Source organism: Homalodisca vitripennis, unplaced genomic scaffold (genome assembly GCF_021130785.1).
Source record: "Homalodisca vitripennis isolate AUS2020 unplaced genomic scaffold, UT_GWSS_2.1 ScUCBcl_6469;HRSCAF=13692, whole genome shotgun sequence".
In the NCBI taxonomy this organism is placed as follows: domain Eukaryota; kingdom Metazoa; phylum Arthropoda; class Insecta; order Hemiptera; family Cicadellidae; genus Homalodisca; species Homalodisca vitripennis.
In genome coordinates this window covers 16,558-29,816 of record NW_025782575.1, presented here as the reverse complement: position 1 = coordinate 29,816, position 13,259 = coordinate 16,558, and the positions used below count along the sequence as shown (strand labels likewise).

Genomic DNA, 13,259 nt, shown 5'->3' with positions numbered 1-13,259 from the left:
TTTCAACTTAACAAATACAACGCAGTAGCAGAACTTGAGTCAGTGGGAGGGTATCAGTACAGAGCGGGTGAGAGGTGGGGAAGTGAAGTGAGCCGCGCCAGCAGTAGAACGTGATCAGTAGGAGTGTGTCTGGTTCACAGCGGGTGAGTGGAGGGGATGCGAGCCGCGCCGCGCCGTTGAATTAGCAACAGTGGGACAAGAGAACTCGTGGCGGTACACCTAGCGCTCCACACGGCGCTCGCTGAAACTAAAGTCCAAATGTCTGTATAGAAAACGTATCCATTGTCTGTGCTACTAGTCAAGGAAAGCATTAACACATTCTTTTGAGCTCTCTTGACACAAAAAAATTGAACTGGAAACCAGATGATGGCATGAATTTGATTCCAAATAATATTATTATCTAAATAAAGTGAAACAGTTAACATTTAAGCATCTATTTTCTCTTATTACACAATTGAATTGATAAACACATGTTTTTCACATGTAATGAAGTTTATACACCAATACCATAAAGGAAAATTAAAAATCAAGTCAATAGTTGTAACTTGAAAATTTTTACTCTTTATTAGTGTAGGCATAAACTTCAAAAACTCAATCATTATGTCAAAATGCATTGCTATGAAATTAGATTAAACATAACCTAAACATATAAAATATCTTAAAAAAATTTTAAATCATGTTTCATGTTCTGCCATCATAGCCAGTCTAATCCAGTAGTTGTGTAGATGAAGTTATTATAACAAAATATTTAAATTACAAAATTTATTTTTAATGTTTTACCTTTTTGTATTACAGTTTTCACTAATTTCTAATATTAATTATTTTTTTATTAACTAACTGTGAAAATATAACTGTATAAATTTACACTAATTAAAAGGTTTTTAATTAAAACATTTTAATCAACCCTGTCAAGACTAAATTCATTAACTTAATAGATTAAAACTTACAATTTCAACTACAAGTACCTGCTTTCTGTAGGCCCAACATGGAACACACCATGTCTCTGGAGTATGGCTGCTCCAAAACATAACGGAGCAGTTTGGTCTGGGGCTCCAGTAGGGATTTCTCATAGGGAAGGTTACCCTTGAGAGAGAATTTGAGAGTAGTTGGATTCCAGTTTCCAAGGATTGATGACATGATCAGCATAGCCCGAGTGCTCCACCACAGGCCGCATGGACGAGTGTCCGATGATTGTAACCATCTGTGCTGTGTACTCGGAAACCATCCACAAAACTTGACAAGAGATTGGCCAGTTTCTGTGAATATAAAATCCAAATCTACTAAGACAAAAAGATTAGACTACTAAATCTTTCCAAAATAATTAATAGTAAAACTACTGTGGTTAGTAATAGTAAAACACAAATAGACAACTTATAAACACATCAGTTTTATATTACAACAGCCATAATTGATAACACGTTTAATGATCAATAACATGTATTCATTTGGAATATTTCCACTGTCATAAAAGGATCTTCCCTAGTGGCGAGCGCTAACTAGAGTTACTAACTGGCAAGGAAGACTGTCCTCAGGAGCTAGCGGTAACCACAGTTACCGCATTCCCAAAAATGGTAGAGAGTGATAATTTTTGTAACTAATTTTCATATTTTTCTATTCATATTTAATTGAAAAGTAAGTTAAAACTATATTGAAAAAATTTCAGCATATACAGAACTCTATATATAGGGATTTTTAGCAGCGAATGTGTTAAAAAGCTAAAATTAAAATACAATATGTTAAAAATAAACTTACCCAATGAGGCCAATTTTTGCCTTCAGGATATGCTTTCTGTATTTCATTTGCAATAAAATATCCAGGTAAAAGACATGCATTGCGGTCAAAAATATATTCTAGGACAACTTCAAGAGCTTTCATCTGAGGCATTGCAGAGCCATTGAGTTGTGATGGGAGTGTCTGAGCCTTCTCACAGCATCCCTGATATAACAAAGATGCAAACTGATAATATACATGCTACTGAAACCTATGGTAGATAGTTGATTTAATAAAAAAACAGTGCAAGGAATATAAAACCAACAAACTTGCATTAAAAAAAAAAATACATTTACTCTGAAGGTATTATTAAAACTTAATGTTATAAACCTTGTTCTGCTTTCATTCAAAATTAAAGTTCCAATCTGACCATTTGAATGATGTTAAAAGGTTAACTTGCAACTGAAGAATCTAATTTTCCATTACAAAAAACTTGATTAGAACACGGTTTCCTGACTTGGCCAATGGAACAGCAGCTTCATATGTTTTAAAAGAACGGAGGAATTCATCCATATAAATTTATTTTAATAAGTGAAAATAAATAAATTCATTATCAAAAGAAAATCAGAACATTTTGCAATTACACGCCCCAAAAACCAATACAAGACTAACTTAAATAACTGAAATAAATGGAATGAGAGTGATGACCTTGGTGTGATGAAAGTGGCTTTATATAACAAAGAGCATAGAACAAGCACCAAGTATGCTACTCTCCATTTAAATTACTGGATATTTTGTAAAAGTACATGATACTATAAAATACAGTACAGTAATGCACAATACAAATGAGTATATGCAACATGTTTATCTGATGTCTGATGTATTGAATTAATACACAACAAAAACTACAACCTAAACAAAAAAAAAGGTTATAATATTTTCATACCTTCATGATTTCACGGACACCTTTATAGTCTACACCTCCAATAATTTTTCCTAATGAGATGAAAACTTTCAACCCAAAAATCAGCTTCTTGGTATTGTAGCTTCTCATGGCACAACAAACTCTCACACACCATCCTGTAATAACAGTTATTGCACATCATCACTATCACTAAATGTAGTACAAATTACAGATATTGTTACATTCTAGATTAATTATGCACAACATTTCAAAGTTTCTAAATCTTTTTCACAATATTAACTAGTCGATTTTTTTCATTCCTCTTCATGGGTAAAATATAACAATTTTGTATCCAAGATAAATGACATTAGAATGACAGTTCTGAGCAGCGTTACTTGAATCCTTAAAAACTATCAAACATTTCAAACAACAAATTCCCTTATATATACAACGCTTCTAAAAAATTTGAAACTTAGATTTTTGACACAAAATGGATAAAGTATTGTCATATGCATTTTTACAATTTTGAATAATTTCTATATAATATTACAAAAAAACAAACACATCACGACAAAATTGTTCTAAAATTTTACAAAATCCAAAACAAGTTTTAATTTTTGCTAAACATTGGGTCCCAGATAAGATTGCTACAAATGTAAATTGGTACAATTTTGATACATTTCGTCAAAATGTGTTAAGTGTCAAATCTATTAAAAATTTATTTAAGCACATAAGTTAAGTTGGATTTAGATAAAAGTTAAGGCGTTAGTCATTTATAATTTTTATTTCTACATAGATTCATCAATAGAGAAATTTGTTTCTTCCAGAAAAGTTTTATTCATTACATTTTTAACAATCACAAACATAATATGCTTGAAGCCAAAATAAAAATGCCAACTGCAATGCATAAATGTAGCAATTACACTAATGTCTCAAACCCCATTTCAAAAGCTACTTGACAGCCAGAAAGTAGAATCTACCAGTAACAGCCTTACATGTCAAGTAAAACAGTGCCACAGACCATCAAACGTGGTGTACCAAAGGGATCTACACTGGAGCCAATGTTGTTTATTTTATACACAAATTACTTCCCTAAGTATAAGCAAAACTTCAGCCAAACTATGATGTACACTGACGATATGGTACTTGTGTTAAGGACAAAAAGCCAGAACACCTTAAATAGCTGCTTATATTGCATTAAATATGGCAATATAATATTGCCAAGGAGACAACCTTGTTGTTAATGAAAATAAAACAAAGCAGCTAGTTCTAGGAAGAAACAAATAAACCTCAGCAAGATTACCTGGTTTGGAAGAAACTACCACTTCAAAGTACTTAGGGTTTACAAAAGATATTTGTAAAAGTACATGATACTATAAAATACAGTACAGTAATGCACAATACAGATGAGTATATGCAACAAGTGTATCTGATGTCTGATGTATTGAATTATTGGTTAGTTTTGCATGGACTGACCACATAGTGACACAAGAACAGACAAGACTGCCTACTATGCCCTCTATGAATCCCACCTTAGGTATGGAATTGCAGTTGGGGGGGGGGGGGTCGAGTACTACAGTGAGCAACCTAACGACTCTTTCCACAAAAAATAAGCAATTTGAATTCTGAAGAATCTCCAAATAAGAGAATCATGCATGGTATTTTAAGTCTTATAAGTACTTAAAATACTCACTGTGGTGTACAACCTGTAACATGTAACATTCAGTAACACGGGAGTGCCAATGGCCGAGCGATCTACGACGTTTAGACTTTGAGTCTGAGTTAGAGATAGCGCAGGTTCGAATCCTGTCTGTGCACTTTTTATCAGTACCATCGACCTTGTACTGTATCGACTCTCCCCCTTGTTCTGTTTGATAAGATCCTCGCACAGGCCAGTGGCCCATGATACTATAAGGCTTAAGAATAAGGCTTAAAAGGAGGACGGCTTCTTTTTTTTTTCCAAAAAAATAATAAAAACCTAGAAACTGTCACCTTCCTTCATCTTGTCATCTGAAGCAGTAAGAATTAGCAGACAAAACCACAATTAAACACCAGAAACACACTCTACAACCTGTGCATACACTAGCTACCACAGAGAAGAATGCTGGAGTGAAGCTGTGAAATGCCCTCCTAGAGGAGATGAAGAAGACCGATAAGACAAAATTTTAATAACTGGCTGCTGGAACATACTTTCTACCACCTGAGTGTATTTATGAATGGACTGACAACTTGTAACAATAAATCATTATGATCCTTGTTCTTATTTATACAGAGTGAGTCAGAAATATGGTAAAATATTTTAAGACCTGATTGTAGAGCTAAAAAATAAGAAAAAAATGTTATATAAAGGTAGGTCCGGAAATGCTCAATTAGTGAGTAATGGCTGGCGAAAGATTTTGCTTTGTTTTCAGTTCACCTGGTGAAATTAAGTGATTCTGAAATGTTTTGTTCTTACTTTTTAACTCAAATAAGGTTTATTAATAAGGTAAATCACCTGAAAAATCAAATAAAACCACTAAAAGTAAAAGTAGAGGTTGTAGTGTGAATAGTTTTTGAGAAAAAGTATGAAATTTGCCAAAAATCTAATAACAAAAATACCGTCTTAAATGTTTCATGTCCAATAACATTGTTAAATGACCAATAAACAAATTGTTTTTCCTAATACTGATTGTAGAGAATTTAATTCTGAAAACAACTATAATAAGCAAAGTTAACTAAATATGTATAAAGTTATGAAATTGACTCCTCACGTATTACACTAATAAGGTTTTATAATAAGGAATGAGTATCTGATTGGTAACAGCTGGTGAAAAACAAACATATTTATAGTTAATTAATAATTACTATAAAGAAAAATAAATTATTGGAGTAAACTGTATTTATCCTTAGAGACAAAATTATTCTCTTTATTAAGTTTTAGATAAGTAATATAACTACTTATGAGTATATTCAATTCCCTAAAACTGTATCAGGTGGTGTATTAAAACATTATTCAAAAGCGAATTTTTTACATTTGGTTTTTTACTTATTTTAAAAATAGTATGTGATTTTATACTTAAATAACATGCAACAAGTTGGGTGAGGTAAAAAATCTCAAATTTTTGCAAAGTGACAAAAAATGGCTCAGTTAAAAACAGATAGATAAACCAGACTCCAGATTTAGGATTTTATCCAATACATCATCAAAACATGAACTAGCAAATCTGAATCTAGTGTTTAGGAAGGCACTGTTAACTGTTGGTACTGTAAGACATATGTAATTATTAGTAAAATAAAATTCATAGAATCGATGTACAGATAGTTGCTGGAAAGGAAGTCTTGTATTACAATTCGAGACAAACATCCTCCGGATGTAAGTGGATACGCGCATCGCCGAGACACCGATGATGAACAAACAGGAAATGCTTGTTCAAGCAGCGCAAATGCTTATTTATAAAAAACCTTGCGACGATGTAAGGGACAGCCATGCTGATATGAAAAATTGGTACTCACCAATTATGATGGAGAGATTTGGCATAGGTGTGGCCATTGGAGAGCTGGCGGGAGAACAACATCAAAAACTGAAGAACAAGGAAGAGATGGAGAGGTCGAGGACGGGAAGTCGAAAAGCGAGGTTTGGGAGTGCTAGTGTTGGTGTTCGTGTGCGGAAAAATATCTCTAGGCGTAAAAAGTGTGAAGTGGAATAAAATGTAAGTAATTTTAAGAACTTAGTATATTTTAGGGTTCATTAATCATTTTCAATTCCATATCTATTTAAATGTTCACAATTTCGAAAATGTAAATTCATGTAAATGTTTAGCTATTTAAAAGAAAGTTTCTCACGTTAGTCCATGAACTATAATTATTGCAACACTACAAAATTACTAGTAAATGTTATAATGAATTAAATTAAAAATAAATTGTAATCAATAATTTAATATTAAATATGTCTTCAAAGTATTAAGGTATTAAAATTTGTGCTTAATATGTTGGTTGACGCAATCTATTGTTAATTAAAATTTTTATCAATTTAATGAGATGTCAAAAATAAAATATCTGTTGGTTCATTTGAGGGTATTGTACTGCCAATCTAACCTATTATTAAATCCTCTCACAGCAACCCTTGCTCATAATATGTCACAACCTTAATCTTAAACTAAACTAAACTTAAAAACCTTACAGTACCAACATAAATGTTAACAAGAGCTTCTTAGTCTGAAATTTCCTTAACAATAGCGTTTTAGCATCTTTAAAATATTACGCAAATCCCACAAAAGATGTATTAATGTTATAAACATACCTGGCTGGTACAACACCATTCGCAACCATGTGCTCCAACAGACCAAGCAACAACTGCAGCTGACTATGGTTAGTCATGGTGGCTGCCATGGAAATATACTGCTTGATAGCCACTTCTTGCTGCTCAGTTGGTAAACCTGACAGTGCATTCTGAAGTTCTTGTTTGTTAGTACTTTCTGATCCTGTATCAGTTTTATGGACCAAGAAGCAGCTGAATGCTTCTTCAATGCCTTCCACTTTCTACAAAGAAATGATCATTTGATAACAAACCATCTTTAAAAATTGAGTAAAAATTAGTGTTGCACAACACAAAGAGCTTACTCAGCTTTTAATCCCACCAGCGAGCAAGTGGTGGTCTTTTATGGTGCAAAACTACTAGTCTAGTTTCAAATTGATTTTAATTGTTGGTCTTTTCTCTCTCCATACTTTGTTTACTTGTTGGGGTGAGTCTATAAAACAATGGGGTAAGGTTGGACAATGTTCCAGATGCAGTATGGCTTTTATATTATGCTGAAGAAAGTCTTTTCTTAAGCTAGCTTAACTATATGCCATCAACTAGTAAATTCATATTGACATGTATCCTATCCATCAACATGCAGTGCCCACTCATGTTTCAGTGACCCTGGATTGTTTTCCATTATACCCATCAAAAAACTACCTTGTTACGTATATAGTTTATTTTAAGTTTTAATAAGATTCCCATGAAGAAAAACAACCTCTTTATGTTTCTTAGATAGTGTGATAAAAAATTGGTTAACCAAAATCCCATATGTGTGTGTGTGTGTGCACGCGTTTTTTTTTACTTTAATTGCACTGTTTTTATCTTTGAATCTCATCTTCATACCCTGCTTACATATAAGGTATGTTCAAAAAGTAACGGGAATTTTATTTTTGAAAAAGAAAATTTATTAATTCGTCTAGATTTAATGTTGTCATCCATTAGATATTTATGCAGTTGTGCCAGTGCTTCTTCTAATCCTCAAAACACTTCTCAAACTAGATCTTTGGGATAGCCTTTAGCTCTTTCAGCAATGCACTTTTAAGGTTCTCTTTATTTTTGGAAAAAATATAAAACTAAACAGAGCCACACCTGGAGAATATGAAGGCTGGGACATCATTACAGTACTGTTTTTGGCCAAAAATTCAAGAACAAGCACTTTATTTAGTGAATTCTGAGAAACTTCCATTCGCCGTTGTTTTTATTCAAAATTCAACTATTGTGGAACAAATTTTGCTGCCACATATTTCATACACAAAACATTTGATAAATATGTCATGGCAAAAGCCAATTGATGTGCCAACATCATCGGTGAAATCTCTGACTGTAATATGACGATCGTTCATAACCTTAGCTTCCACATTTCTTATGTTTTCACAGGTTGTTGATGTGTTTGGGGCATCCCATAGCGTGTGCCATCTTCAATGTCTTCACAGCCATCTTTAAAAACTTTATACCAGTCGTAAAAAGTAAAAAATGAATACAGCTGGTAATGTTATTATACTTCAGGAGCATGAGTACCAACATATTAAAAAAACAAATATTGACGATTAGACTCTCCAAACCCATAAAACTTTCCATTAGTTTTAGAACACACCTAGTATATCACATTTTGTTACTAATGGATCCAAATCTTGCTCTTGAAACAGTGAAAATGTATTTTAAATTATGACATATATTCACAAATATAGTAATAATGTTTAAGTTATTGTTGCGAATATCCATTTTCAATCATTGTATTTAGAATTATAAACAAAACGTAAACACAATATTAAATTGTTTACTTTTTTTACAAAGTTATAAGTTGATAAAATTGATATTATTACAATTTTGTTAATTGTAAATTCTTTATTGAACATATTAATGACTATTAATAATGGTATAATTGTAATTGATTAATTTTTCTAGTTGATTGGATATTTTTTTTTCAAAATACAGCAGTCTAACTTAATACAAAAAATGTATTATTGTAAAATTCCAAAATATACCCCTTTTCCATGAATAAGATAAATGTTGTAGTAAAGATATTTGAAGTAAAATTAGACGGAAACAATAAAAATAAATACTCATATCCGTCAAACAAAATTCACAAATAATGTCACTACCATAATCGAATGAAACAAAATTATCGTTTAGAAATACTTAAACTATCAAATACAAAAACATCTAATTTTCATTATTTACAATTTAAACTATTGCCAGCTTTTTTAATGTATTGAATAACAATTTTGTTTGATATTAATAAAAAAGGTAATTATTCATATAAACGGCCGGAGCGGCAAAATATGAGTTTTGCGTTATTAACTTATTGGAATCGTCCTATAGAACAAAAACAATATAAGGTTTGATGGGGTGGAAATGAGAAATAACGAAGTTCTAGAACATAAAAAATGGAACAACTGTTCACGCGCGGAGTAATATTTCCATATTGTACATCGACGTCAAGCGTCACGTGACCTTTTGTGACCATGATTCAACCTCATGATGGTGTCATCGGATGGGTCGCCATCTTTGCAAACGTTAAATGAAAAAATAATACTGAAATGAGCAGAATTTTTATCAAAATGAACAATGTTTTTCTTAATTTCAAGCAACAAATTAATTACTTGTTATCGAAATGAGACGAGTGCCTCCGGCTATCAGCACGGGCTTCGGCACCGTTCGGTGCTGCCCCGCGCTAATATCAATAAAAGAAAAACATCCCTCGAGATAGTAACCTATCAGTAAAATATAAAATTCTAGAGGGGCTGATCAGAAATATAATTTGAAATGTAATGCAAAGGCAATTATGTAAAGTTAAAAAACTTAATAAATCATGAAAAACTCAAATATAAATATATAGATGGATATTAACAGAGAACACTTACCATTACAGTAGTGTGCTGGCAGATATAGCTGAGCAGCAGTAACAAAAAAGTGGATTTTTAAAAATTGCAACATTTAAAACTTCTCTTTTTACTACTTTTTCTAATTTTCCTATCACAACGAAACAACAAAGTCTCCCGGTTTAAAAACAACACGCTACCGCACGACGAACAAATACAGTCATTATTAAAAATTCCATGTTCAATTAAAAAGGAAATAATTTTGTTTCGGTTAAAACGTAAACTCTTTACGTGCCCTACTAAACACTCCGACACACACAATTCACTAGGGTTGGGTCGAACTAGTGGATGGTTGATTCATGATTGTAACGCACTCACTCAATCCAATCTACTGAACACGATATCTTGTGAGGCACTGACTCATGCTCCGGAGAACTCAGATAACAGATACATTATTAGGCTGCCAACAGTCCCGGCCGCAGATAATATTCAAATAAACAGATGATCCAGACACAGCACACAAACTGAACATTAAAACATTAGAAACTTAACCACTTATGAATATACCCCCTAAAATCATGTTATTTGTTATTTGCACCCCCTAGTACTATATATATTTTTTGTTAAGGAGGGTGAGCAGAATACGTTGATAACGTCAAATTCGTGATTTGCCGCCCCGGCTTTTTATCTTATAGCTACCATAAAAAATTTAAATCATTTGTAAATTATTCAGTAATGGCCACAAGTACAATGGCCATGAACATGTGTTATTTATGTCACAAGCTGTCAGACACATTTATTATCCTCTATAATAGAAAAAGTAACTAAAATATATCTAAAAAATGAATAATATAATTATGAATACAAAAATGTATCAAACAAAACAGTGCAACAGCGTTACTTTTTACTATTTTGAAAGATAAATGAGTCTGGCAGCTTGGGACATAAATAACACAATGCACATCGCTATTGTACTGGCAGCCATTACTCAAACATTATACAAATGATTTTCCTTTGTTAGAATTAATTTAACAATATTGTTAAATTTTAATACAAGAAAAAGGGCTGGCAATAAGATTGTAAATAACTCTAATTAGAATGTTTTTTTATTAATAAGGTCAGGTACTTCTAATGGATAATTTGTTATCCTGGTTTGATTGTGGTGATATACGTTTACTACACTGCAGCCTTCTGAATTAGTAGCCTACTTCCAGTTTTATCAGTCCATAGAGGGATTTTTCCCGTGTTTTACTTACTGAAGAATGCAAGTTTTGAGTAAACGGCAGCCTGTAACATGGTAAAACAAAAACACTGCATAGCACGACCATTCAAGCTAGTTTAGTATTTAAGCTAGCATTTTAATGTAGTTCCAGTACATACATTGCGTAGTGCAAAGACAGCATTTAAAGGGATAAATATGAAATTAAAATTAGTCTGAGCCTGGTGTTACTTGAGAATAGAAAATATTTTATTGTATGTTATGAAATGTTATTTTTTCATTTATATCAGATCAGCCTAACTTTAAGGCAATATCAGTAAATCTTTCATTTGCCATTAACTATAGGATGTTAAAAATTACATATTTATAATATAAATATACATATTTAGGTTACATCAAATCAAATACTAATAATCTAGATCAACAGAGTTTACCAAATTGGTAATAAACTTCATAAACAAAAGAGGTTACCAACCAAAATATCGCTGACGACTGTTGTTATTTGATTATCAGCACTCATTGTAAATATAAATTTTGCTTGCTAGAACACAAATGTATAACTATTGATGAAACTGAAGAAGTTTAAAAACACTCATAATATAATTAACCACTAAATACATGTTGAATATTTTCAAATACAAATAAACTTTCAAACATAACCCCTAAAACAAAATGCTCATTTATTTATCGGAGTGGCCTATTACGCCCGGTCACCGGTCTTGGTTTCCAAAGAACGGCAACGACGTATGACGTCACAGACTGTGACGTCAAAGGTTTTGAAGTAGCTGTAACACTGTGCATTGTTATTAAATTAAAATGGCGGGTTGTAGAAAGTTTTAGTTCTTTTGACCAGTTGAAAACTTTTATCAATAATAAAGAAAATACGGACCATATTCAATTAAGAATAAGTGATTCGAGAACAATTGCGTGTGCTCGTAAACGTGGTATTATAAGATTTATTAGTGAACAATTAAAATATTATGAAATTACGTACAGATGTATCCATAGTGGACAAAGAATAAGCAAATTCAACTGGTCAGCGCCCTGGTCAAAAGGTAAGAGAACATAGACTTTGTTTATTATTTTAACTGTAATCTAGACAATTAATAAGTCTATAGCCAAGTAAAAAGTGTGTGATAAGTTGTAATCTTTTCCTCAGGATAAGATCAATGTTGAACCCCAAAACACTTGCACCCCCCTTGTTTGTAAGATGTTTGCTACATATTTCAATATGATTTGGTTTACTTACAACTATGTGAAAATAAACCAGTTGACTGTTTTTTATAACAGTAATATTAGTTACTAGATTATAATTACGATTTTGTATTAATTTTTGTCTGTAGCATTTGTGATCACAAATTTGATATGTTTCTGATAAGTACGCTAGTCTATAAACTTAGGGTGTATTTCATTATTCATCAGTGCTTGCCAGAGACATAATACAAACCCATTTGGTATTTCTACATCTAATTACAATATCACTTTCAGTTTTTATTCTTTTGAAATAGGCTATATAATTATTACAAAGTGAACATTTAGTTAGACTTATACTGGTGGCGAGAGAAAAGAAGAGACCTGGCCTGTGCCAGCGCACAGCTGTGTACTAGTGTGTTGCCGCGCGGTAATTTCAGGCGCTTCCGGCCCCACAGCCAACCCTGCAAATTGTTTATCCTAGCAATGGAGTTATTTGTTTTCAGTAATGTGGCATTCCTGCAGAGTGTGACTCATCTTAGACGCGCCCATTATTTCAGTCTTGTTAATTTCAATATTACTAACAGTAAGTTTTTTATGTTATTCTTCCGAACATGCTTACCATTGGATGGATTAAGTTTAAACTGTGTTCTCTCGGTTTCATATTCAACAATTTACAACTTTAGCAAAAATGTAAATTATTTTCTTTTGACGTTGGTATTTGTAAAGCTGTTTGAACCAAAGTTTTGTATCCAATTAAAAATTGTTCCTCTTTTTTGCGTAAGAGGTTTTTTGTTTACTGTATATTCAATATTGTGTTAGTCAGTAAGGTATCAATGTTAAATTTTATATACATAAAAGCACTACATTTACATTATACATATATGAACATTAGTAATTGTTATCTTAACAATAAAAAAAATCTTCAATTTCAGCAATTAATTCCTTTAATTATTGTTTGTTTAAAACCACTATAGAGCCTTAATTATTAAAATTTATTACAAACATAAATTTTGCTTAATTTTAATTGATCAAATCAGTACCGTCATTTAAATTATCTTATAAAACATAACAATTAGGCCGCAAATCAATCAAAAACAGTGAATACAATAATGGAATTACGAGACAAGGCGT

The 13,259-nt window shown here is 32.1% G+C and overlaps 1 protein-coding gene across 1 annotated transcript; it reads right to left on the bottom strand.

Moving 5' to 3' along the window:
- Window positions 1-966: 966 nt before the first annotated feature.
- Window positions 967-11,520, bottom strand: LOC124373805 (mediator of RNA polymerase II transcription subunit 23-like). Its single transcript, XM_046832140.1, has 5 exons — window positions 11,410-11,520; window positions 6,894-7,132; window positions 2,657-2,790; window positions 1,753-1,935; window positions 967-1,256 (listed from the first exon to the last, which is right to left on the bottom strand). The coding sequence occupies exons 2-5, from the start codon at window positions 6,910-6,912 to the stop codon at window positions 1,140-1,142; spliced, it is 453 nt and encodes a 150-aa protein (XP_046688096.1). The 5' UTR covers window positions 6,913-7,132; window positions 11,410-11,520; the 3' UTR covers window positions 967-1,139.
- Between the last annotated feature and the right edge of the window lie 1,739 nt (window positions 11,521-13,259).

Bases quoted from the DNA above. Each gene is read 5' to 3' on its own strand.
- LOC124373805 (XM_046832140.1), bottom strand. The intron at 1,936-2,656 runs GTATGAAAATAT...TTGTTATATCAG, and splicing joins GTGTCCGTGAAATCATGAAG to GGATGCTGTGAGAAGGCTCA. The intron at 1,257-1,752 runs GTAAGTTTATTT...TTATATTCACAG, and splicing joins GCAAAAATTGGCCTCATTGG to AAACTGGCCAATCTCTTGTC.